This window comes from Zootoca vivipara, chromosome 7 (genome assembly GCF_963506605.1).
Source record: "Zootoca vivipara chromosome 7, rZooViv1.1, whole genome shotgun sequence".
Classification (NCBI taxonomy): Eukaryota; Metazoa; Chordata; class Lepidosauria; order Squamata; family Lacertidae; genus Zootoca; species Zootoca vivipara.
The window spans coordinates 47,478,555-47,500,996 of NC_083282.1; the positions used below are offsets into that span (position 1 = coordinate 47,478,555).

Below are 22,442 nucleotides of genomic sequence, written 5' to 3' on the forward strand. Positions count from 1 at the left end.
CATCAGTTGCCCCAAGGTGGAATCCCCCAAGGGCCATTATTCTCCCTCTCTATTGGCATTTGGTGCATTCACATGTGCCTACAAATATATTTCTGCTTAGCCCTCAGTTCAGCCAACTGGTTTATTTGTTTGTTTAATTAGATATGTTTATTTTGTGCTTTGCAAGTTTTGTGTAACTGGTGTATCTATTTTTTTAAACACACACCACTCTTTGTACAAATGATTTGAATAAATAAATTTATCATTACTATCTAACACTCATGGGGATAGCGAGTCCTTCTTTTCCTTAGTATCTCCCATTTAGCATTATTCACACACAGTCTAAAGGTTTGTCACATTCATGCTAATAGTTAGCAATATATCTTTGAGAAGAGATATATAGGGGTGAGGGGGAAGGACTGAGGACACTTAGGTTGGGTGTGTGAGTGAGAGAGATATTGCTCATGTAAGTAGGCTCATACCTGCAATCATCCATGCACAGACTTATTGTTCTGCAAATAGCTGGAAAAACAACTCAGAACAGAGCAATGGTTCTGCCACAGAGTGTACCAACAGGGTCTCAGGATTCATCAATCAAAGTTTTGCTGCCAATGGGAAAAGATGCAACCAATTCTTTATTTCCCAGACTAGCTCAGGGGACAGAGAATGTGTAGAGTTGAGACTTTCTTGCATCAATGCTAGGCACAAGGTTCCTGTCTCCAACAGGATTTTTGCTTTGAGTTGAAACAGCTATGTTATGTGGTAGAGATAATGGCCTCACCTATGAGCAGCCAGCTTCTTCCCTGGTGCTCTGCATGTTTTTTCACTTGATTCTCCTGTTTGGAGACTTGCAACATTAGCAAGAGGCAGACAAATCTGGTCTGACTTGTTTATTGTTTCCCTCCCTATCCAGAATCAGAGATGCTAAAACAAAAACAAAGAACCCAAAGGGCCAGGGTAGGAGTGGGTCCTTGGTCTAGAGATGTAGAGAAGATTAGCTACGTTTGGATGCCTTCTGCACATGTCAATGTGATTGTTCAGTGCTGCTTCTGTCCATTTCTAGCATGGGAAGTTTTGAAGCTGATGTAGGCCGAACCGCAAGAGCTTTATCCTGCCCTTGCATTTGGTCTCGGAGGTACTTGATTTCCAGCCGCTGCATTTCAATGATCCTCTCTGTTTCCTCCTCTGGATTCAACCGTAGGATGGTTGGAGTGTGCCGATCAGGGGAGGGAGCTGGAGGAAATGGAAAAATCACATTGCTTTGTTTTAACTATAGAAAATACCCCAAAGAGATGAGCCAGGATGAGGGATAGCCAGGAACACAACAGAAAGGACAAAAAGAAAACAGGGGTTGGAATTATTGGGCAATTTCCAAGGTCTACAGCAGGCATCCCCAAACTTCGGCCCTCCAGATGTTTTGGACTACAATTCCCATCATCCCTGACCACTAGTCCTGTTAGCTACGGATCATGGGAGTTGTAGGCCAAAATATCTGGAGGGCCGCAGTTTGGAGATGCCTAGTCTACAGCAAAGAACAAGGCCCACTGACAGTTCTTGGACACTTTGTGACACTCCTGGACACTGCCTGTTCACCTGCCCCCTCTCTAAGCAGTAAGGAAGCAGTGAGAGGAGCTAAAGAACCTCTGCATGTTTTTATCCTCTCTACCTCTCTCTAGGAGGTGGTAGGCTAACTTGGGGAGTGGGGGCTCACTAACAGCATCTTGTTCAATCCTCCTTGCAGAAAAGTAGAACTGAAACTGAATGGGAGTTGGAACACTTAGGCTTTTGCTTTGCTCACAACCAGTTGTTGTGCAAAGACGACTGTTACTGTGTTAATCCCAGAGCAATATGACTATAAAGTACGTAAGGTGCCTTTTTAAATTGGATCAGCATCTACAATAGCAGAACAGAATCTCTTAGATAATATAAAATACCAAGTGAGTCTAGAACATGAGGGACTTATACATCCCAGTCAACTTTTGATCAGCCCCTCCCACTGGCAATACAGCACCACCAATGGCTGCATGTGGCCCTTGGGAACAAAACGGTTGCCCACCCCTGCTCTAGGAAAAAGGGGCCAAAAGGAAACATTTTCTGGGGAAGAGCAGAAGGGGAAAGTGAGCTGAATAACAACATGTTTACGTAAGGATTGTGTTGGTTGCTTCTTGCGTTTCATAAGGATCCCCAAGGTTGACTGGAGGTCAAGAACTTGAGTACGGGTGACCTTCAGTTCTCTCCGCAGCTCATTTATTTCCTTGATGAGGCTCACATTTTCCTACAGAAACAAAGCAGATTGTCAGAAGGTCGTTGTGGCTACTCTAGAGTAACTCCGCTTGAGTCCAGTTTGTCTTCAAAGACGTTTATTGTGCTAATTATTTACAGTGTAGAGACAGCTTAAAACATGACCTCTCATTCCAAATCAGAATCCGGCAATGGCGTATGTCTGTTCCTATGCCAGCAAAGTAGTCGGGGCACCCCCAAAACGCCTCCCCCTTGACCTGCGTTGCGGCGCTCTCCTTAATTCCTGCGCCAGAAGGAGCGGTGCCCTTTCAGTTTCCTCCCTGAGCGGTCGGTGACAGGGCTCTCCAACATCCCTGAGCTCCTGTCTGCATCTCTCTGCCCCTGAGCTTTCCCATTGTTCCTCACTATGATTTTCTCTTCCCCTCCAAGTCTCTTCCTCCCCCTCTGGCTGCTTCAGACCCACTGTTGCTCTCTGTGCTTGATGAGGTGGACGTCAGGATGATGGGGGCTGGCTCCCTGCAGGGAGTCACCCTTACACAGATGCTTTGGGATATAAAGGAATGGAGGATGCCTCTTGTGTTCTCCACATCTACCAGGCATGCATTGCCTATCTATTAAAACAAAACAGGGGTTCTCCTGACCTCCGCAGAGCCAATTTAGGGGGGCACATGGGAAAGCCTGGTTGTGCCAGTAGAAGTCCTTGTGTAGGGCTTCTGCTGATGGGACTCGTTAGGTGAATCCTACCCACAGTACTTTTCAAATCCACATTTGAAATTCTTTATTTAAACTGAAATTTCTGGACCTTCTGGACCTGGGAATGGAGCAAATAGAACTTTTTTCTTATAGCGGTTTAGAAGAGTGGACCTACCCACTTCCCCTCACAGTGCTAGTACCTGCATGATGCGCACATAGTCTGCACGATGTGCCTCGCCTTCTTTTATCACCTTCTTTTTCAGTGTTGCCAGGTTGCGCTCAAGATGCTCTCGCTGCCGTGTGTACTCTTGATGCAAGTCTGTGTCAACGCCAACAATTTCCACCTGATGAAGCAAATGAAGTGAGCTCCAAAGAAGTATGGTGGGTATGTGCTGCTGAGAGAGAAGAACTTTCACTTACCATATCTGCCTTCTGCACATACTTTTCATAGATATCCCGGATGCTCTCCTTCAGTTTCTTGGGTTCCTGGATGAGGCCTACACAGTTGTGAAGATCTGTTTTAAATCGCTTGACAAGTGCTTCCATGTCTCGTTCCTGCAGTCAGAAGAACACCAAAGCTTGATGCAGCCGAATACATTGTCTGTTGGTGAGGCTTCCTTGCTCTAGATCAAATTACTTCTCACAAATTGTCTGTAGGACAAATACTGGCCAGAGGGTACCCAACCTATCAGGACAGTGGTAGGATGGACCCTGTTAAACATTTTAAATCCCACAATACTTCTTCATCACTTGAATTTCCAGCTCTACATAGCTTGATAACCGACAGCTGAATGTATAAGTTGTCTTCAGGAAAAAGCAGAGCATTCAGTTTTAGGAGATACAAAATAATGTGAAAGCCTGAAATGAAATTGTTGTTTTACATATGCAAGTCATCAAGTCATGGACAGGCATGTGCGAAGTCACCTATTAAATTATTAGATTAGAGCAGCCCCAACATTACCTTGCTCTAATGTGAAATTTAAACACTAGATTCAGTGGAAGAAAATTTCAATTACCATTACAGAATCATAAAGATGGAAGGAAACTTTAGAGGTCATCTTAGTCTGTATATGACACCCTAAAGAAGGACCAGTTATAATTTGGTGTACCACTTTTTTCAGCTGCCATTTGACACACCTTTTGCATCTCTTTGTGCATCTCCCGGTCTGTAGCTTTCAGTTTTAGCCGTAGCTCTGATATGTTCAGTTCAAGTTGTGTGTTCTGCTTGTGGAAACGTTCCAGCTCTCCTTCCATCTGCACAGATGCATGAGAAGAGGAGAAATTTTAAAGGGGGCCTGCGGCCTGCTATGGTCTTCAAGCTGGCCCAGTTTCAGGGCTGGGAGTGGGCTGCCTAATCTGCTTCTCACCTCCTGGATCTGCTCCTTCATAGCTTTGATATCATTCTCACGTGGCTCTATTTGCTTCTTTAACTCCTTTATTTTATAATCTAGTACAAATTTGAACTTCTCCAGTTCCTGATTTTTTTTCTTTAGATCGTAAATTCGCTTCTCCTGGGAAAAATAAAATAGAGACATGAGGTGAGCAGTGTCTAAAGAGACACAGGGATCTCTTACAACTTCAACCCTACATCAGTGGAGTCAAGAGACAATGTGTGGGATGGTGGCATATGAGGAGAAAAAGGGGAAAGTGTCAGAAATATCAGAGAAGGGATAATGAATTCTAAGCTCCATCCTTCAGACTGGGAGGCAGACACAGAGAGGCATTGCTTAGTGGGTCAGAGTCTTTGTAGATTTGGACAGCAAAATCCAGCTGGGGGTAGAGGGGTGGGAAAGGAGCATAGATCCAAGCACCTCACCTTGTCTTGAATGGTCTCATCTCTTTCTTGAATCTCTCTCTTCAGCCCCTGGATGTCCTTCTCTAAGGCTTTAATGATTCCTTGCAACTTTTGCTGCTCCAACTTCATTGCCTCAATGTCACTGCAGCGCTCTTCAATCTCTTTCTGCAGACTGTTGAACTACAGAAAAAAGCATAAGGTATCTCTCAGTCTGAAGCCAGTGTCTCACCCAGCAACAGTTCCATGAGAATTGCTGACAAGAATCAGTGAAAGCTACATGGTGGGGGCATCTCCATATCCCTGTACAGCTGATGCCTTCAGGAAGCAGAGTTGATGATGGCCCATCAACTGATGGACAGCGAATTCAAACCTGCAGGATTGGCTGTGCAACCAAATCTCCCATGGGAAAGTCGGTCAAACAGCTGATTCTTGCATAAAGGAGCTTTGCCAACCCTATACTGGGTGCTTGGAAAATGCTGAGCATGCCAAGCACTTTGCATAGAACTTCCCAAACACCTAATAGGCAGCTGGATATTGGGAAGTGCTGCATAAGGGAGTTGGACAGGTGGGTTGGATGATCCACCTGTCAATCATCTGACAATTAAAGAAAAACAAGCATGCAAGGGCCATTTGTACAATTCACATTTAATTTGGCCCTTTGCTAGCATTCCAGCCTTTAGATAAAACCTTGCATTTTAGGAAATAATTTTACATTAGATATAAAACAGATTTTTGTTGACATTTCTGTGACACTGTTTTGATAGACAGTTGGGTATTAAAATTTGTTTTGCTTTTTATAAATTTAATCTACTCTTATTATCTATTTTTATTGTCATTTTGTTGGCAGAGAAAGTGGTATATACATCTTGAAATAAATGACCACAAACCAGAAGTCTGATAGCCTGAAACAGACGAGCATACCTTCTTCCTCATGATTCCTGTCTCCCCTTTTAGCCGCAAATTTGATTCTCTTTCCTCACGAAGTCGCCTCTCATACTTAATTTTTATGTCCTGGATTTCTCGATCCTCGTCTTCTTCAATTTGTTTCTTAGTTTCCTCAAATTCTCGGAGCTGAGTTCTTGATTCATCTTGAGCCTGAAAGTTAGGAAGCAGAAAAGTAAAAAGGTGTTAAAGGAGCCACATTGTTAAGGGATCAGGCTGAAATGATTGCCTGGGAGAGGCAAGACCCTGGGCTAGTTTGGAGATGAGGCAGATTGACACAAGCTCTCTGGGGATGACAATGCAGCAACATGATGTTACAGTCCAGGAGGCTTAATTACATGTTACAAAAGCACTGAATGGCCCAGTTCATAAATTAGCGGTGGGTAAGTGGATCTGACCGATGCACCATATTTTTACCTCCACCGACCTTGCAGGTGAACTCTGACAGGTGGGCGAGTCTGGATATAAAAAAAAGTATATGTATGGAAAGGTGAATGGTAGAAAGATCCAGCTACTTATGTCACTCTGAGTATAGTAAGGATGGGAAAAATGAGAGTTTGGAGCTTTCATTGACTTCAGCCAGAAAGGACAGGTAAATAGGGTTGAGCACAATCTACTTGAAGAGTACTTTAAACTAGCATCTCTGTAGTTGTGAAACTTGCTTAGTAGGATTCCTCTCCAGTAGAGCGGCTCTTTTGGGAGGGGAGGGGTGTTATTGGAATGTTGTTTTTATTTTGATTATATATTTTGTTGTTTTTATGTTGATCTTTTCTGTGAACTGGCCTGAGATCTCCGGGTATAGGGTGGTCTATTAATCCAATAAATAACCTGACACATACAAGCTTCAACATACAGGCTTCTAGACAATGATTAAAGAATTGTGTTCTTTTTGTTTTAAGTATGAATGTTGTCATACAGAGACTTTTTGTTGGCGTGGTTTACTTTTACTTTTTGAAATATGGCAACCCTATCTATGCCAGAAACAGGTCAGCCTGCCTAGGGGTTTTATCTGAGAGAACTGTAAGTTAAACGCACTAATATGTGGCACTCAGGGAAGAAGAAGACTGGAAAGATCTGTGTTTGGGATGGGAGATGGCTGCCTAATCAGGAGGGGCAAGGACAAGAGTGTACACAGATCAGAGCTCAACTTCAGAGCTAGTGGAAGTCAGAAGAGCGATGAAGGGCTGAATCAGTAGTAACTTCAAGTATAGTAGAACTGTGCCCATCCTTAAAAATAAATAAAAATGAAACCATCACAGCTCATACCTCTTCCAGCTGAGTGGTTTTCTCAAGCAGCTTTGCCTCATAATATTCTGTCAGCTCCTCCAGCGCCTGGTTTTTGTGCTCTTCCATTTCATGAAGCTGCTTCTCATAGTCCTCCTGCATGCGTTGGGATTTCATCTGAAGCTCCTGGTACTTCTCAAACTCCAGCAGAAGCTTCTGGTTATTGCCAGATTCTGACCCAAAGAGCGAGTAAAAAACAAATTAATGTGTGTGGGAGGAGGGAAGATGTATTACAGAGTAAGGTATGTCTTGTCCTCTCCCAATTGTCCTTAGTCTTAGGGAGGCATTTTAGACCCCACATCTTGGTGCCTGCTCACATTTCTCTCTTCTAACTCATACTATTCCTCAATCACTAGCTTTGAAGCCCCATTTGCACACTCTTTACAGGTGCGTCTACATCAGAACTTCATACTCAGTAGTTCTGGCTCTTTAGGCACAAATGAAAATACTGGGGGATTAACTTTTAACAAAAGTGGGAATGATGTGACGTGCATAATGCTGTGCAGATGCTAAGATGATACAGACTGCTCCACTTGTGGTGGTTTTGCAATGACATTAATATACCGATGGCCATGGAAGAAGTGCGCAGTAAAACCTTGTTTCTGGGTGGCTTGCAGAGATAAGATGCTTTAAAAAGGTATCTCCAGTTTTCAGAAAGTTACCTACCTTACTATGCCCTGATTATCTATTGCCCCTTTATGTTCTTCTTTATAAGGTTTGTTCATTTCTTCCTGCCTTTATTCGCAGGAGATATAATTATAATTTAAAAGATGAGTTAATTCCAGTTACATTCAAGCAAATTATTGTCAATAGTCCTCTAAGTTGCCCCTTTGCCATGACCGACAAACACTCAGCACAGGGAAAGGTTTTCATCTTTCACCATGGGGACTGAAGCCCTTTCTCACAGTCTGCAGGAAAGTGTGACTTAAAGTCCTCCTAACCTAGGTCTTGCACCTCTCTTGCCTGCTTCTCCGTTAGTTCTGCAACTTGTTCCTGGTGCTGCGCTTCCTGCTTTTCTTTAGCTGCTTTCAAGACCTGAAATACATAGAGGATGAGAATTACACCTGAAACTAGGCATACCAACCTTCAAATCCCTCAGGTGACTGCATGATGGGGAAAAGACACAATAATGCTGAGAGTCGTAGTTATTGCTTGACCCTCACCTGGTTTTTGGTTTTCAGTGATTCCATTTCCTGGATGAATTTCTCAGTTAGTTCTTTAATCTTTTCATTATAATTCATGTCCTTGAGGCGCAGCTGGTACTCATTTTCCATCTTCAGTTCCTCTACACGTGTTTTTAGTTCTAACATGATCTGAGTCTGCAGGGTAAGGAATCATAAGAAAAGACGTTGATGGCAAAACATTCAGATATGCAAATTAAATAAAAATCTATTGTACACAGTATCTTGCCAGATCTGTATTTTAGGGCTGTTTCATATGTTAAATTTGCCTTGGATACACACAAGGCATTTCAGGGGGAATTCAAAACAGTGGCTAATCATTCCATTAGTGCAAGCATTCTAGCATGCCAGGCAGAACAATGCCCTCTCTCTTCGCCCTGAATGCTATTCTGGGGGTTCTCCCAACCCCCACCGAGCCCATTTCAAGCAGGTGGGGAAAGAAGCCCTACTGAGCAAGCGGAAGTCCTTGTACTGATGGGTGCCAGTTAGGTGAATCCTGCCCTTCACATTTATCTGAAAAACTATTATATATAAAGACAGCATATATTGTATCTGGCCATATATAGGCATTTCCTATAATATGTGAAGTTGGTTTCAGGACAGGAAGCAATGTAGCTCACGAGCTACATTTTAAGTGTACAATGTTTGATTCTTGTATTATAAGGCTAATTCAAACCTGCTGTCATCTCTCTACTAGGGCCATGATACGTACTGGGTAAGTGCTGACCCCATGGAGATAAAGCACATTTGAGTTAGTTGATACAAAGTCTTCTGATGTGTTCTCTTCCCACTTCAAATTCTCATGTACTGACCTTCTCTTCCATGTCTGTTCTAGTGATCAATACTTCATCAGAGTATGGCACATCTCTCTCCCTTTTCAACCCCCGCCCTTCTTTGTCATAAACTTTCCAGATAAATATACAGCCATCCTCTGCAGATGTTAGTAGGAACTGATCATCAGCTGTTATGGACATCTGTGGAGAAAAAAAGGCATACTGAACTCTAATAAAACACAATTGGAGAGTCAGAGAAAAGAAAGGGCAGTTGGCAGAATCAGAAGAAGATGCTCCGGTTGGATTAATAAGGATCAATTAGCCATCTATATATATAAAAATGTAAAAGGGACATGTTTGTTAGTCTCCACCTTTCACCGAAACCGTTTGACCGATTGTGTTCAAATTTGGACACAATGTCACATGCGGATATGCGAGGGTTTGCATACCGTTTGCGTAGATAGATGTCACACCTATGGCAGGTAAAGCAGGTAAAACCCACTGTTCCTGAACACAAAACTCAGACAGCCGGGGATGCTGGGAGCACAGGAGAGGTTGCAAAACAGCGCCCTCTAGCAACGGCTACACTGGTACTGCAGCTAGGAAAGCTTCCCTCTCCACAGCATCTCGGCTCGACTTTGCAGACTAGGCCGAGGGGACAGGATAGGACATGGATCGGGACAGGGTGGGGCCAATCACAGGGATGCACCGGGGGGGGGGGAGGGAACAAAATAGGTCATGGGTCGGGACAGGGTGGGGGGAGTCACAGGGATGAGCAGGGGGTGGGGGGGAGAATAGGTCATGGGTCGGAACAGGGTGGGGGCAGTCACAGGGATGAGCCACAGCAACGTGTGGCCGGGCCAGCTAGTTATTTATAAAATATATTCATCTCTCTTCTCCACTTTCTCCATTATGCTCCAAGCATTCCTCATGCCATTTGTCAAGCTGCTGTCCATTCCTCAGAATCCATTTCATTAACAACTTGTCCTTGTTTTCAGTGTTTTTTCTATTTGCTCTCATCAGTCTCAGTCTTATCTTTTTAATGAGGTACAGTAGTAGACTGATTTTAAACATGACACCAAGAAGCACAGTCACCCTCACCCCCTTGCTCTCAACATTACTGGAACCTATGGTGAAAGTATCAGTGATAAACAAGCCTTCTGGGTGAAATAACATTATAAAAATAGGACTGTACAGCAACAGTGTTGTAAATGTTGCACTCCAGGGTCTGAGAAGCTAGCAACCCAGAGAGATTTCCCCTACACTCTCCCAGCTTAATACATTCAGCTTGGAAGACTCCGAGAATGAGGCTGATGGGTGTAGTGTTTAGGTAGAACTCATTCTCATTACTTTCCTCATTACTGTGATTAGATACTCTGTTGTCTATTGTCATTCTTATTAAGCTACTTTGATGCACGATAAATATATTTAGATATGCCCATTTGTGGCTCATTGCGTGATATAAGCTGTGCCTCCTTTCATTATTTGTTGCTGCAGACTCAGAAAAAGAAGGGATAAATAAAGGCTATGGCAATTAAGTTGAACTGGAGACTGACTTGGCCTTTACCTTGGTGACTGGACCAGCATGGGCTTGGTATTCATTGAATTCCTTGTGCACAGGTAGTGGGTATTTCATGGTCCGAATGGTCCCTGCAGAGGTTCCAGCGAACACCATGCGTCCAGAATGAGATACCACTATGAAAGTGTAGGCAACTTCAAAAGTGGGCACTTCTCGCAGTATCTGAAAGAAAGGACACCCATCATGCTTTTAGCAAGTCACTCAGCAAGGATTAAATTTGCACTGGAAAGTGGCAGAGGGTACACATATCCACCATTCATTCTCTCCATTGTGAATGTCCTGCTATCCTCTCAACACCTCAAGTCATGAATTTCCCTCTCAACTTTATAACTGGGAAGAAACCCACAATTTTTGGCAACCAAGGCAAGGTATAGATTCCCTAGATGGCTACACTCTTATAAAGAAGAAGAACGAAACTATGAACACAATTGTCACTACGTGGGATAGGCAACCACTGGTGTTAAAAGCTGGAGGGGGGGCGAGACTGCAAGCCACAGCACTGGGTTCATTGAGCTTCACTTTCTTCTGCATTGTTTGCTGCACTTTGATCAGCTCCATAAGTGTCTGCACATGAGCTCACCGCAGAATCACAGATCTCCTTGATGCTATGATCAGATCCGACAGCAAATATGACTTTTGCATCGGGTGATATTGCCACTCCATTGTAGCTGCAGGACTTCAGCACACACTCAGATTCTCTCTTGCCATTCTGGAGGTTCCATTCATATACTGCCCCATCTGTGCCACAGGAGACAAGTTTATAGTCATCCATGCTCCAAACAACTGCACGTACCTGGAGGGGGGGATGAGAATATATATAGAATGCTCAGGCAATCCTTACTTAGGCACAAGAGGCAGGTTGCTGCTTGGTACTCTGCCTGTTTACCTGGTGTCATTGCATCAAACCTTTTACATAAGAGACTCACAGAACACAGCCCCTTTTCACCCTGTGTACTTTGTGCTCACAGTTTACCTGTAAGCAGTTAAGATAAAGATTCCCATTATAATCCAGCAGGTCAGGCTAAGAGGGTCAGGAATTATGTTCATGAACTGAATCCAGAGTTATAACAGCTCACACATTTGGTCTCCAAACACATCATAGCTAATAGCCAATGGCAAGGAAAGGCCTGCAGATTATCATGTCCTTGTTGCTCCTCAGGTTTTGTCTTCCCCTGCTCAAAGTTCTATGCCTTTTTTGACAAATCAATAAAAAGTGAATAACAAAAAAACATGCTCTGTAGTTTTCGAACCCATACATATTTCTAATAACCCAGTTAAAATGTATTCGCTTCATTTTCACATTCACCTTGCTCTCATGTATATCGTAATAACTTAAAACTCTTTATAAATACTGGAGTCAATTATAAAATTATTTATGAAACTCTTCCAACTTATAAGAAATTATCTGTCTACTTGCCTGGAGGCAATTCTCATCACAGAAGAGTGGCTATTTACAAACTTGCTTTATTCTGTTTAACCTTTTCCCTTATCGGTAATAAGTCTTATCTCATTCCATCCCAGATAGTCCCCTTACTTTCCTTAGCAAAGCTTCAGCTTCTTTCACTATAAATTGGACTCAGAGCACAAAATGGTGAGATAAGAGGGGACTGAACCCCTGTAGGTAATCATGGGTGGAACTTAGGGAGATATCTCAAAACATTTCATAAGCTTGGAATTTACCTATTTGTGATCACTAGGGCATCAAAGCAGGACTAATGACAGTTCAAGAGGAATCCACTTGCTCCTTATAATTCATTGGGTCAAAGTTCTTAAATTCAGGATATTTCAAGTCTCTTTTGCACTGATATTTGGGAGGCCAATTACGGCAAGGGATGTTGGAGGGAATGTCGTCTCTACAGTCATCTAACAGGTTGTTGGCAATTCAGTAAACAAACATTACATAATATACAGTATATGTTTTCTGGATAAGCCAAGCCCAGACAAACAAAAGCACTTTTAAGCCCTACTATTTCAGCAAGAGGAATTTAAGCACATTCCTATTAAAATCAGTAGTAAGTCCCACTGAGTTCAATTGGACTTACTCCCAGCTATGTGTGTATAGGATTACAAAGTACTGTAAAAATGCTGGCTTTTTTTAAAAACCTAAGCTATTGCACATAGCAGAGGAGAAAATTGATTGTTCGTGAAAAGTGATCCAAATTATATCTGCACTGCCAGAGAATTATACTCAGGAGCACCTTGGAATATTTTTAATCCTTCACTCCTACTCTTTAGTTTCTAGTTCCTTTGTAATAAAAAAGGGAATTCAGCCATAGGCAGAGCCTCCAAACCAGCTTCTTGAGAGATCTTGTTCTTTTGGCATTTCAAATATATTCAGTTTAATGTACTATTTTACCTGTATTGTAGGCATCACTTACTGACCTTCCCATTGTGTCCTTTCAAGTTAATGATGTTTTCAAAACTTGTGGCAGAATAAATGTGAATCACATTTCCATTTACTGCTGCAAACAGATGACCTCCTGTACTGAAGGCACACTGTAGAGAGAAGCAGGAGACAGCATGAAGCAATGAGACTTCACATAGGTTACCTCTTTGTGAAGGTACCAGATATCCATAATTTGGAGGTGATGCAGAAAACAGCCTCTAATCATCCTTCATCACAACCAGATGCATCTGTTGTCAGAGAGTGGTATCCTGCTATTTTGTGCCCCTCCTTTGGCTCCAAATTTTGCCTGGGAAAGTGAGCTATTAAGGACGTAGCAAACTAGGACAAAGTTACTTGAGGGTCCCACTGAACTCTATTGAAATGGAAAATGGAGTGTCCGCACACTATACAGTGAACCCTCGGGTTATGTTACCTTCAGGTAACGTAACTTGGGTTGCGAACGTGGCAAACCCCACGTGCATGCACAGAAGCACACTGCATGCCGTGTGCATGCGCAGAAGTGCTCAATCATGCTGTGTGTGTGCAGAAGAGCGCCTTCAGTTACGAAGATTTCAGTATATGGCCAGGCCATAACTGGAGGTACCACTGTATACTGGCATGAGACCTTGTGAAATGCTTAAATGTTGAAACTTCCTTCAAATTCTAGCCTAATTGATTAGCAACAGAGAACCCTGAGACTTCAGGTGTCTGTACAAGAAGTACCTTAACTCTACTTAAATCAAAGACTCTCCTTATTCCATAGGAAGAAGGCAATAGTCTTTTTGTGTGTCCCTGGAAATCACCCTTCTGGGATCACACCCTACTCTCTATTCCAGCAGAATGTGGGGAAATTCCTCTAGCAAATTTGAGCAAAATCTCCCCCAGAAATTGTGTTCTGGTATGGTCTATTTTCTGAACACAGAAAAATAGTCTGTAGGGGTGTAGGGAGAGACCTGTTCCAAGCAAACGTGGTAACACAACTTACTGGTCATAAAATGCCTGTGCCACCTCCTAATCTGGTGTTCCCCATTCAGGCTCCTCCACCAGTTCCTTCCCCTACACTGCTCACCTCTCTGCACCCTCGTACAGTGAAGTCCTTGAAAGTCCGGATGTCATCAATAAGCAGATTCATAAGTCGGAGTTTGTCAGCAAAACCAACCAACACATACAGTCCACTAGGGTGAAGGGAAAGTGCATATGCCTCTTCTTGGTATTCCTTGTACAGGTCCAGTGTGCTGCAGCAGGAGCAACCATGGCAATCAAAGCACAGACCACGCTTCTCTGCAACTAAGTTGTACCTAGTGCTATTTTTGGTCACAGTTCCCCCAAGAAGGTCAAATGCTGGGGAACAGTGAACAAAGGGGAACAAAGACAACTTGACTGCGTCATAGATATACCAGTCCCTTTCAATGCATACAACAGGGCAGCAAAAATAATTTTTCACATGACACGGAGTTCATACTGTCAGTCAACCAAATTAATTCAGCATCACAGTAGAATCAATTTGTATAACCAGAACTAACAATAAAACTGCCATTTTTTAAACCTAAAGTTGATAAAAGAAATAGGCTTTCTAATTTTGATAGCTCCAGACTTTTAATGGATTTTTCTGGATTTAGAACTAGGTTACGTTTCTGTTACATACACAGGAGTCCCATGAAGAAGTACAATTATGTCAACTGATTTCTAGAGCAACCACCATCTCTTAATATTATGTTGTACTCTGAGTAAATATAAGCAGTTTCTATTTATCAGAATAGGACTGACACTTGCCCTGATCATTGCCTGGGGCTCTGTAGTGAATTGCCACTCACTCATAGTATGAGTACAATTCATAGTCTGAGTACAAATCAAAAGGCCGTGCAACAGATCATGTCCCCTTACTTGTTTTCATAATTCCAGATGCGGACAGATTTGTCCAGTGAACAGGTAGCAACCAGGGGCTTGCGAATGCAGGTATCCAAGCCAGTAATAGAAGCAGAATGTATTGGGTGGTTCAGGTATTCAAAGTGAGCTGTCTCCCCCTAGTGAAATATCACAAACATGTTAGCTACAGCTGCTCATGTGATGGTGTAACACTAGGCAACACTGAACTTCTCTCCATAGCAAAAAGGAGGCATTTGATATGTACTAAATTTATCAAAGCCCTGGAAAGTCTAGTGACAAATAGGGCATTTGTAGAGAAGTACACCAGTGACTATAGAAAAGTACTCTGAAGAGGTCCAAACAGAAACAGCCACTGCTGGAAATCTGACTGGAGAATATACCTTACAAATCTTGGGGAGATTTTCTGCAAGAGGTATTTAAGATTGCTGAAATGTGTCCTTGCTGTCTCACAGGAGAACATGACATTTTGAATTGTTTTTGATGAGGATTACACCAACACGTCTATGCACCAGGGCAAAGGAGGTTGCAGAAGGAAAGGCTGCCATTCTCTCTATATCCATAAATTGATACTGGTCCGGATGGAAACACCGGCTATGGTCCGGATGGAAACACAAATGAAAGGCCTAAGTGCCATGTGGTCATGATATTGCTGCATGGTTATTGGTGCTTTCAATGTGAAGTTGCTATAGGAGCTATTCAGTGGTGATATGACTGGTGAAGGAACTGTGCAATTGAGAGTATTCTTTATGTTGATGGTTCTCCTTTCAACACTTTTTTTTAGGGTTGCTGAGTAATTGATTTGATCCAATCATATTACCAGACTGTCTTGGTTTCTTGGTTTCGTTCTGTTCTTTGCAGCACAAGAATATAAAATTACTTTGAATACCACATTTCCGAGTCGTTGCTCAGAACACAGTGCTCTTAATGAACTCACCTTGCTCATCTCAGCTGCTGATATGGAGAGGAGATAGAGCTGATTCTTAGTTGTGCTGATCAGAAGTGTTTCCTCTGCAGGACTGAAGGCAATACACACAACATCCTGTTTGTCCGACTGGTTTGGATCATTGCTGCACTGGTCTTGTGGAATCTATGAAATAAAGCAGCTTAGTTAACTACTTTCCTAGATACATACTTTCTAGTCCAGTTTTGCAGCAGAGTAATAGATAATATTCCATAACCAATGGCAGCAAGATTGCCTTAATAAAGATTTTCACCTTTAAAAGCACAGAGCCAAAATGGCACATGGGCCAAAAATGGGCAGTTCCAGGGCAGAGAGGGCTTAGTCCATATCCTAAATTCCCTCAAACCCCAATCCTGACCCCTATGTTCACAATATTATGCTGTTAAAATAGGGGATATAAAAGAAAACATTTGAACTGAACACAATATGCACCCCTACCTCACATTGCCAAACACTCTTGAGCCCTTGTGTTTTGAGGGATCATAGAATCTTAGAGTTGGCAGGGACCCAAGGGTCATCTAGGCCAGCGTTTCTCAACCGCTGTTCCGCGGCTCACTAGTGTGCCGCGAGACGCTGGCTGGTGTGCCGCGACGTGCGGCGACGAGAAGGGTGATTTGCATTGTCACGTGCCTGGCGGCCGCCAATACACTACACTAACCCGCCGGGAAGCAATATTTCTCCTCCTCTTTCCCAAAGCTCAGTGCAAACGAGCCTGGCGGCCGCCAATACACTGCGCTTACCCGCCGGAAAGCAATATTTGGCAAGTGTTTCTTACAGTCGTAATTATAATATAGGGCGGCACAGAGTTAAATTTTTTAATGGTGGTGTGCCTCATTATTTTTTTCACGGAACAAGTGTGCCGTGGCCCAAAAAAGGTTGAGAAACACTGATCTAGGCCAACCCCCTACAATGCAGGAATCTCCGCTAAAGCATCCATGGCAGATGGCCATCCAACCTCTGCTTAAAAACCTCCAAGGAAGGAGACCCCTTGTGGGGGTCTGTTCCACTGCTGAACAGCTCTTACCATCCCCCTGGGCAGTGGAGCAGAGGAAATAGAAGCATCATAGTGCCACACACAAGGGAGGGAGAAGTACAGTGATGGTTCATGGAGGTGGGGCAGTGACGTCCTCCCAGCAGCAGCAGCAGCAGGATGAAGTGGTGGTGGTGAGGTTGGGGAAGCATTGGGTTGGTGCCATTGGCCCTGCAGATGGGTGCACACCTACCGTACAAGGGTATTGCCACCAGGGAGCTCTCGCAACCTCACTGCTGCCACCTAGCTTCATCCTGATGATCTCATCACTGCAGCTGCTGCAAGGATGTCCCCACCCCATGATTCATAAGGGCTAATGAAGATTACAGTCAACACAATCTCTTATCCAAGGCTCTTTCTTAGCTCTTCAGAACCCTCTGTAGGGTGGAGGGGGCTGGAGAATGGGCTGGTTGGCTGGAACCATGTACTCCATTTTTGCTACTGTGACTCAGCAACGTTCTCTTCCACCTGACCATGAGCTCCAGTGAAGGATGGGGGCAGGCTCCTCGCAGCTCACAAGCTCACTACTGCTACCATGATAATTCAGATGGTATAGGGTGTGCAAATAACAAGGTCTGCTGTGGCAATAACCTGCAGGGTTGGCAATCAATTAAACAAGCAGAGCAGGGAACAAGTATAGCAAGGTGGGATGACAGTGGCTGCAAGATGCAAACAGCAACCTGGGTGTGTGAGAGCAGCCAACTGGAATGTGAGTGCTTCCCCTGATTGACTTTGGCACGTGTAGGTGTGTGAGGACTTTCTCCAGCAGTCCTCACAATATCACATCCAAAGCCTGAACCTGATACCTCCTGCATGCAAGACTTGTGAAGCACCACAGGGTAGGGTTTGTCATTTAGCCACCTTGGACCTCATTGATATGGCTGGGTCTGTTGGTTGGGGATTAGCAAATGCCTTATTATGTGTTTGTCTCCTGCCTGAGGCTGGGGTTGAGTGGTGCCTGGCGCAGTGTGGGTTCTAGTTCTGCTGAATCTCCTTTTTCCTCCAACATTTATATTGCTGGTGAGCTATGCAGTAGACCAAGCATTCCATGTCTCAGACTTCTTACCTACCCGTATCTCTCGGCTTTCTCTGTAACCTTCCTTCTCTTCTGACTTTTCAAACAGTAGAACAATCCCGGGACCAGCTGAACAAGCAAATCCCTTGGAATATGCAGCAATAGCAGAGACCCGAGGTAGAAATGCTTGCTGCTGTGCTTCAGTTTCACAAACCACCTCAGTGGAAATCTCAGGGGAATTGTGAGCAGGAAACTCAATAAGGCTTTAAAAAGAAATTCATCAATCAATCAGCAGCAAATAGAGAAGTCTAACAAGGTCCAAATGTCAGTTGCATGAGGCATAAAAAAATGATTGTTGTTCTTTTTAAACTTTTTTTTTATTTCAGAGAATCCACATAGTCCTAGTATCAACATCAAGTTTTCCCTATTTGAAATTTTGTACACATATATTAGGACATAAGTCTCATTGAACTTGGTATAAATTCGAAGTCAACATACTGAAGGGTTTAGAGAAGATACTAAAGCTGTGCACACACTCCCATTTACTCTGCATTCAGTGCACTCTCACAACTGGTTTCTGAAGCCATGACCGTGTAATGTTAGCCACAATCCACATCTGTCCTGTAGTTTTTTGTGAAATACTGTGTTTTGATGCTTCTTGCCTCAGTCCAGTGTCAATCTGGATTGAATGCACCCATGAATGCACCATGCCCCCCTCTGCCCAGTGGTGTGGGCAGACGGCATGTGACTTGGAAACATATCCAACTTTACTGAAGTGTACCAGTGCATGCCTATGCAATTCAACATGCAGCAGAGGGGAAATGACCTTGCTGCATTTTAAGCCAGTAATGTATACAAATCCTAACACTCCAATCCTAAGCATGCTTCTTGAATTTAATTAGTACTTTACACAAGCTTTTAAATGATATCTTACAAATTTCAATTATTCATCCTCCCACAAGTGTGGCAGGTCATGATTAGTCCCATTTGACAGTGAGACAAAACAGTTCCCATTTGACAAATGGTACAATCCTGTGCATGTCTATACAGAAGTTAAGTCCCACTGAGTTAAATGGGACTCACATTCTGGAAAGCGTGTATAAAATGGGTGGACAACCTTTTCAAGCCTGAGGGCTGCCTCAGAGGCAATAACTTGTCTCAGAGAGGCAATACAGTCATGACCATGATACCATTTGTAGATCACAGTAAAATGCATTATCTGCTGGAGCACATTGACCACTTGTGTCAATAGTTTGAAGGCAGTCTCACCTGTCTGAATCCTGTTGTGGTTCCTCCTTCTCTACTTCAGAGACTATCTCTTTGCGCTCAATACTTGTCTCCCAGCGAAGATCACCGGAGTCAAATAGGTAGATCTTGCCTGTGTCAGTGCCCACAACCACCTTCTCTTCAGAAAGCCAGGCATGAGACAGGTAGTTTTGAGGTTCCCCTCGCAAGAAGTTGGTCTGTTTTAAGGTTCCCTCTGTGTATCTAAATAGCTTGAAAATGCCATATCCTGTAACACAGACTTGGGTGTTATCCTGTGGATTGAAGCTCACCTGGAAAAGGAAACACCATAAAATAAATAATTACTTGATGAGCAACATGAATAATTGTCAGCTGATTAAAAAATTTAAGAGCAAAGGTCACCAGAGTGTTACAATACAAAATGTGTAAAAATGAAAGAACTGCTGTGTTAACAGCACCGAAGTGACCTCCCCAGGGCACAAGCCTGGACAGCGTGTGTGGAGGTCCTGGGCTGCCCAAACAAGATCCCCCTCTTGGTCTTACTGGTGTGGTTCAAAGAAAAGCAGAGCAATACGTTTGGCACCAGCTTGGCTGAAGGAGTTGCCAGAATGAGAAGTACAAAGCACCACACAACCATATTAGGGACTCAACCCTGGATTTGTGTAGGGTTTACTCATTAGCCTTTTCTTCACCCAAAGATACCCTCCAAAAGGCAGTGGAGGTTTAAGATCTCCTAGATGGGCTACCTTCCCAGGTTGACAAACCCCATCTGTCCCTCACTTCCCTCTACAGCATGTGCAGCATGTGACCGTAGGACCCCACTATTGGTCTCATCTGCTCTAGCCTGTCTTCACATAGAGGAAGCTCCTACCTGACTAAGCTTTTGAGACCCATCATTTGCCATCACCTGGTTTAGCCAGCCAGTTGAATACATTTCCCAGGGTGTGGCTGCTATCACATGCTGACAGCTTCTAGGAGCCAGAGGCGACAGCTGAGTGCAGAGTGGGGACCAAAGGTAGACAAACTACCTCAGAAAGGGCACAATATGTCCCCCACCAGAAGCACTGCCTCTCCCCTAACACTCCATACAACCTAACCACCAGGGTCAAAAAAGGACAAAAGTATCTAAAGTATAATTGCTGATCTGCAATGCTTGTATACTCATTCAATCATGCAAGTTCTGTGTCTCAGATGTATATGTAAATGTGTGAATGTGAACAGCAGACCTGAGATTTCACACTGAGTCTATCTCCATATGGCAACTTTTCTCACTGAGGTCTCCAATGGTGGAGGCAGAGCCTTTCTCTTTGAGGCAATGACAAGTGGTGATAATTACCTCATGTACCCAAGTACAATACTGATGCATGTGGTGCTTCTCTTCTATGTTACCTGATAAAGAGGATTGTTCTGGATATCAACCTTGATAATTGCCATTGTTCTTTGCTTTTCCCACATCCAGTAGGCAAGGTTTGATTCTGGAGGTCCTGTCTGTGCCACTAGATATTTGGAATCAGGGGAAAAAGCTACACTAATAAATTCTTGGACCGCAAAATCAAAACTGTTCAAGATCTTCCGCTTCTTGCATGGGACAGATGACAGTTCATAGATTGTGATGGTCGGTTTATCCTGCAGTATCTCTGAAATAGCCAGATAGCGCCGATTTGGACTAATTGCCAGTGCTAGCATCCCTTGGCTCTTTTCTGAGCCTAAAAAGCACAGAGAAAAAGCTTATGTGAGCTTCATATAGGAACATGACATTTTCAGGAGCCAAGTCCGATATCAAGGTTGGCCATGTGAGCGTCACCTTTTTTCAAAGACTTCAGGAAATAACTACATATTACTGAGATTAAACAGTTATAGAGATGACAAGCCAGGAAACTGAAATCCCAATAATTTCCCTCTTGTAGAGACACTGGCTCAGTTTACACATAACATTAAGCCATAGTTGAATCTAGGTATTAGCATGAATGTGTGACCATGCAGGTTCCCAGAGAGGGGATTGCAGTCACTTTGCTCCTTTACTAAAACAAGCCAAGCTTCAAACATTGGTTTACAAACTTGGCTTGTTTCAATAAACAATAATTAAAATTTACCACTGTTTAGGATATAGACATAATGCCAAATGGTAGGTAACTGGTAACAGAAGCTAGCCCTTCCAATCTCCTCATTACAGCCACCCTAGAGGAGAGAGAAGCATACAACAGCAAGGCCCATGGAATAATAGAATCATAGAATTGGAAGGAACCTCAAGGGTCATCTCGTAGTCCAACCCCTGCAATGCAGGAGTCACATGACAGGTGGCCATTCAACCTTTGCTTAAAAACCTCACTCAGGTTAATTCACACGATGCTAAACCATAGTTTCCTGAACATCTGCTTTGTTTATTTCTGACATTTTAATACCGCTTAATATAATAAATATCTAAGCAGTTTATACAAAAACATTCCAAGGATACTCAGATGAATTGTTCAGCAATGCTTGAATGTAACCAGCTCTAAAATATACACCTAATGGGAAGATGCATTTTAAAACAGCATAAGCAAGAAGCGAAAATGTTTATATTTCACCTAAATCTAGACAGAACATAATTATGGGCAGAAGCCACTTTGCAACCAAGTGTCAGATCTGTAAACGACACTGTTGTGAAAGCATATAAAAACAAATACTGTAATTATTTTTTGGAAACCATGAAGCAGTGTAAACTGAGTTTCCTACCAGCTTCAATCATGCTTTCCAACTTTAATGTGATATGTGGGTTCCGAGCCTGACTGCAACTATTTTTAAAAAACAAACCCAGGTGGCTACTTTATTAGTAAGAAATAGCACAAGTATCATGTCTAAAATCTGAAAGGGAAGGGTCAGCAGCTAGGAATGCAGACGAGGCCTTGCTTATTTAGAAGACTGTTATTTTAGGCTGCACCTTCCCGCTTCCTTTCCTAAGTTTCAGCCTTGGCAGTGAGGGGACATGGGGGGTAGGGGTGGGGAGGAAGCTGATTTACCTGGGATGAACTTCTGCCATTTCTGCTCAATGTGATATTTCACACAGCTATTCCCCGCAGGGTACACTATTATCTGTTCATCGAAGAAGCAAATATTATTTGCCACCCGAGACTGGAAGCCAAAGATGTGGAGGGCTTGCGCTACAATCACCGACATGGCGCCTGAGATTCAGCAAACTTTGCTGGAAAAGGAGAAAGAAGCGTCAGGATGATTTCCCAGGTGGGGTTGTCGTGCTCCTTCCCCAACAGGCTCCCAGGGATGGGGCCCCCACCCGCCAAGTCGTTTTGCTTGCTCGTCCCGAGTCTTGCTCTTTCCTAACTACACAGATCTCTCTCTCTCTCTCTCTCTCTCTCTCTCTCTCTCTCTCTCTCTCTCTCTCTCTCTCTCTCTCTCTCTCTCTCTCTCTCTCTCTCTCTCTCTCTCTCTCTCTCTCTCTCTCTCTCTCTCTCTC

General features: G+C 43.4%; 1 protein-coding gene across 1 annotated transcript; it reads right to left on the reverse strand.

The window, feature by feature from the left end:
• Window positions 1-1,003: 1,003 nt before the first annotated feature.
• Window positions 1,004-22,346, reverse strand: CFAP57 (cilia and flagella associated protein 57). Its single transcript, XM_060276976.1, has 23 exons — window positions 22,263-22,346; window positions 21,991-22,172; window positions 20,381-20,697; window positions 19,016-19,302; window positions 17,802-18,009; window positions 15,675-15,827; window positions 14,738-14,877; window positions 13,923-14,088; window positions 12,850-12,963; window positions 11,048-11,260; window positions 10,456-10,629; window positions 8,928-9,089; window positions 8,098-8,253; window positions 7,876-7,969; window positions 6,917-7,107; window positions 5,630-5,803; window positions 4,730-4,888; window positions 4,281-4,424; window positions 4,051-4,167; window positions 3,334-3,468; window positions 3,114-3,257; window positions 2,122-2,254; window positions 1,004-1,212 (listed from the first exon to the last, which is right to left on the reverse strand). The coding sequence occupies exons 2-23, from the start codon at window positions 22,145-22,147 to the stop codon at window positions 1,004-1,006; spliced, it is 3,747 nt and encodes a 1,248-aa protein (XP_060132959.1). The 5' UTR covers window positions 22,148-22,172; window positions 22,263-22,346.
• Between the last annotated feature and the right edge of the window lie 96 nt (window positions 22,347-22,442).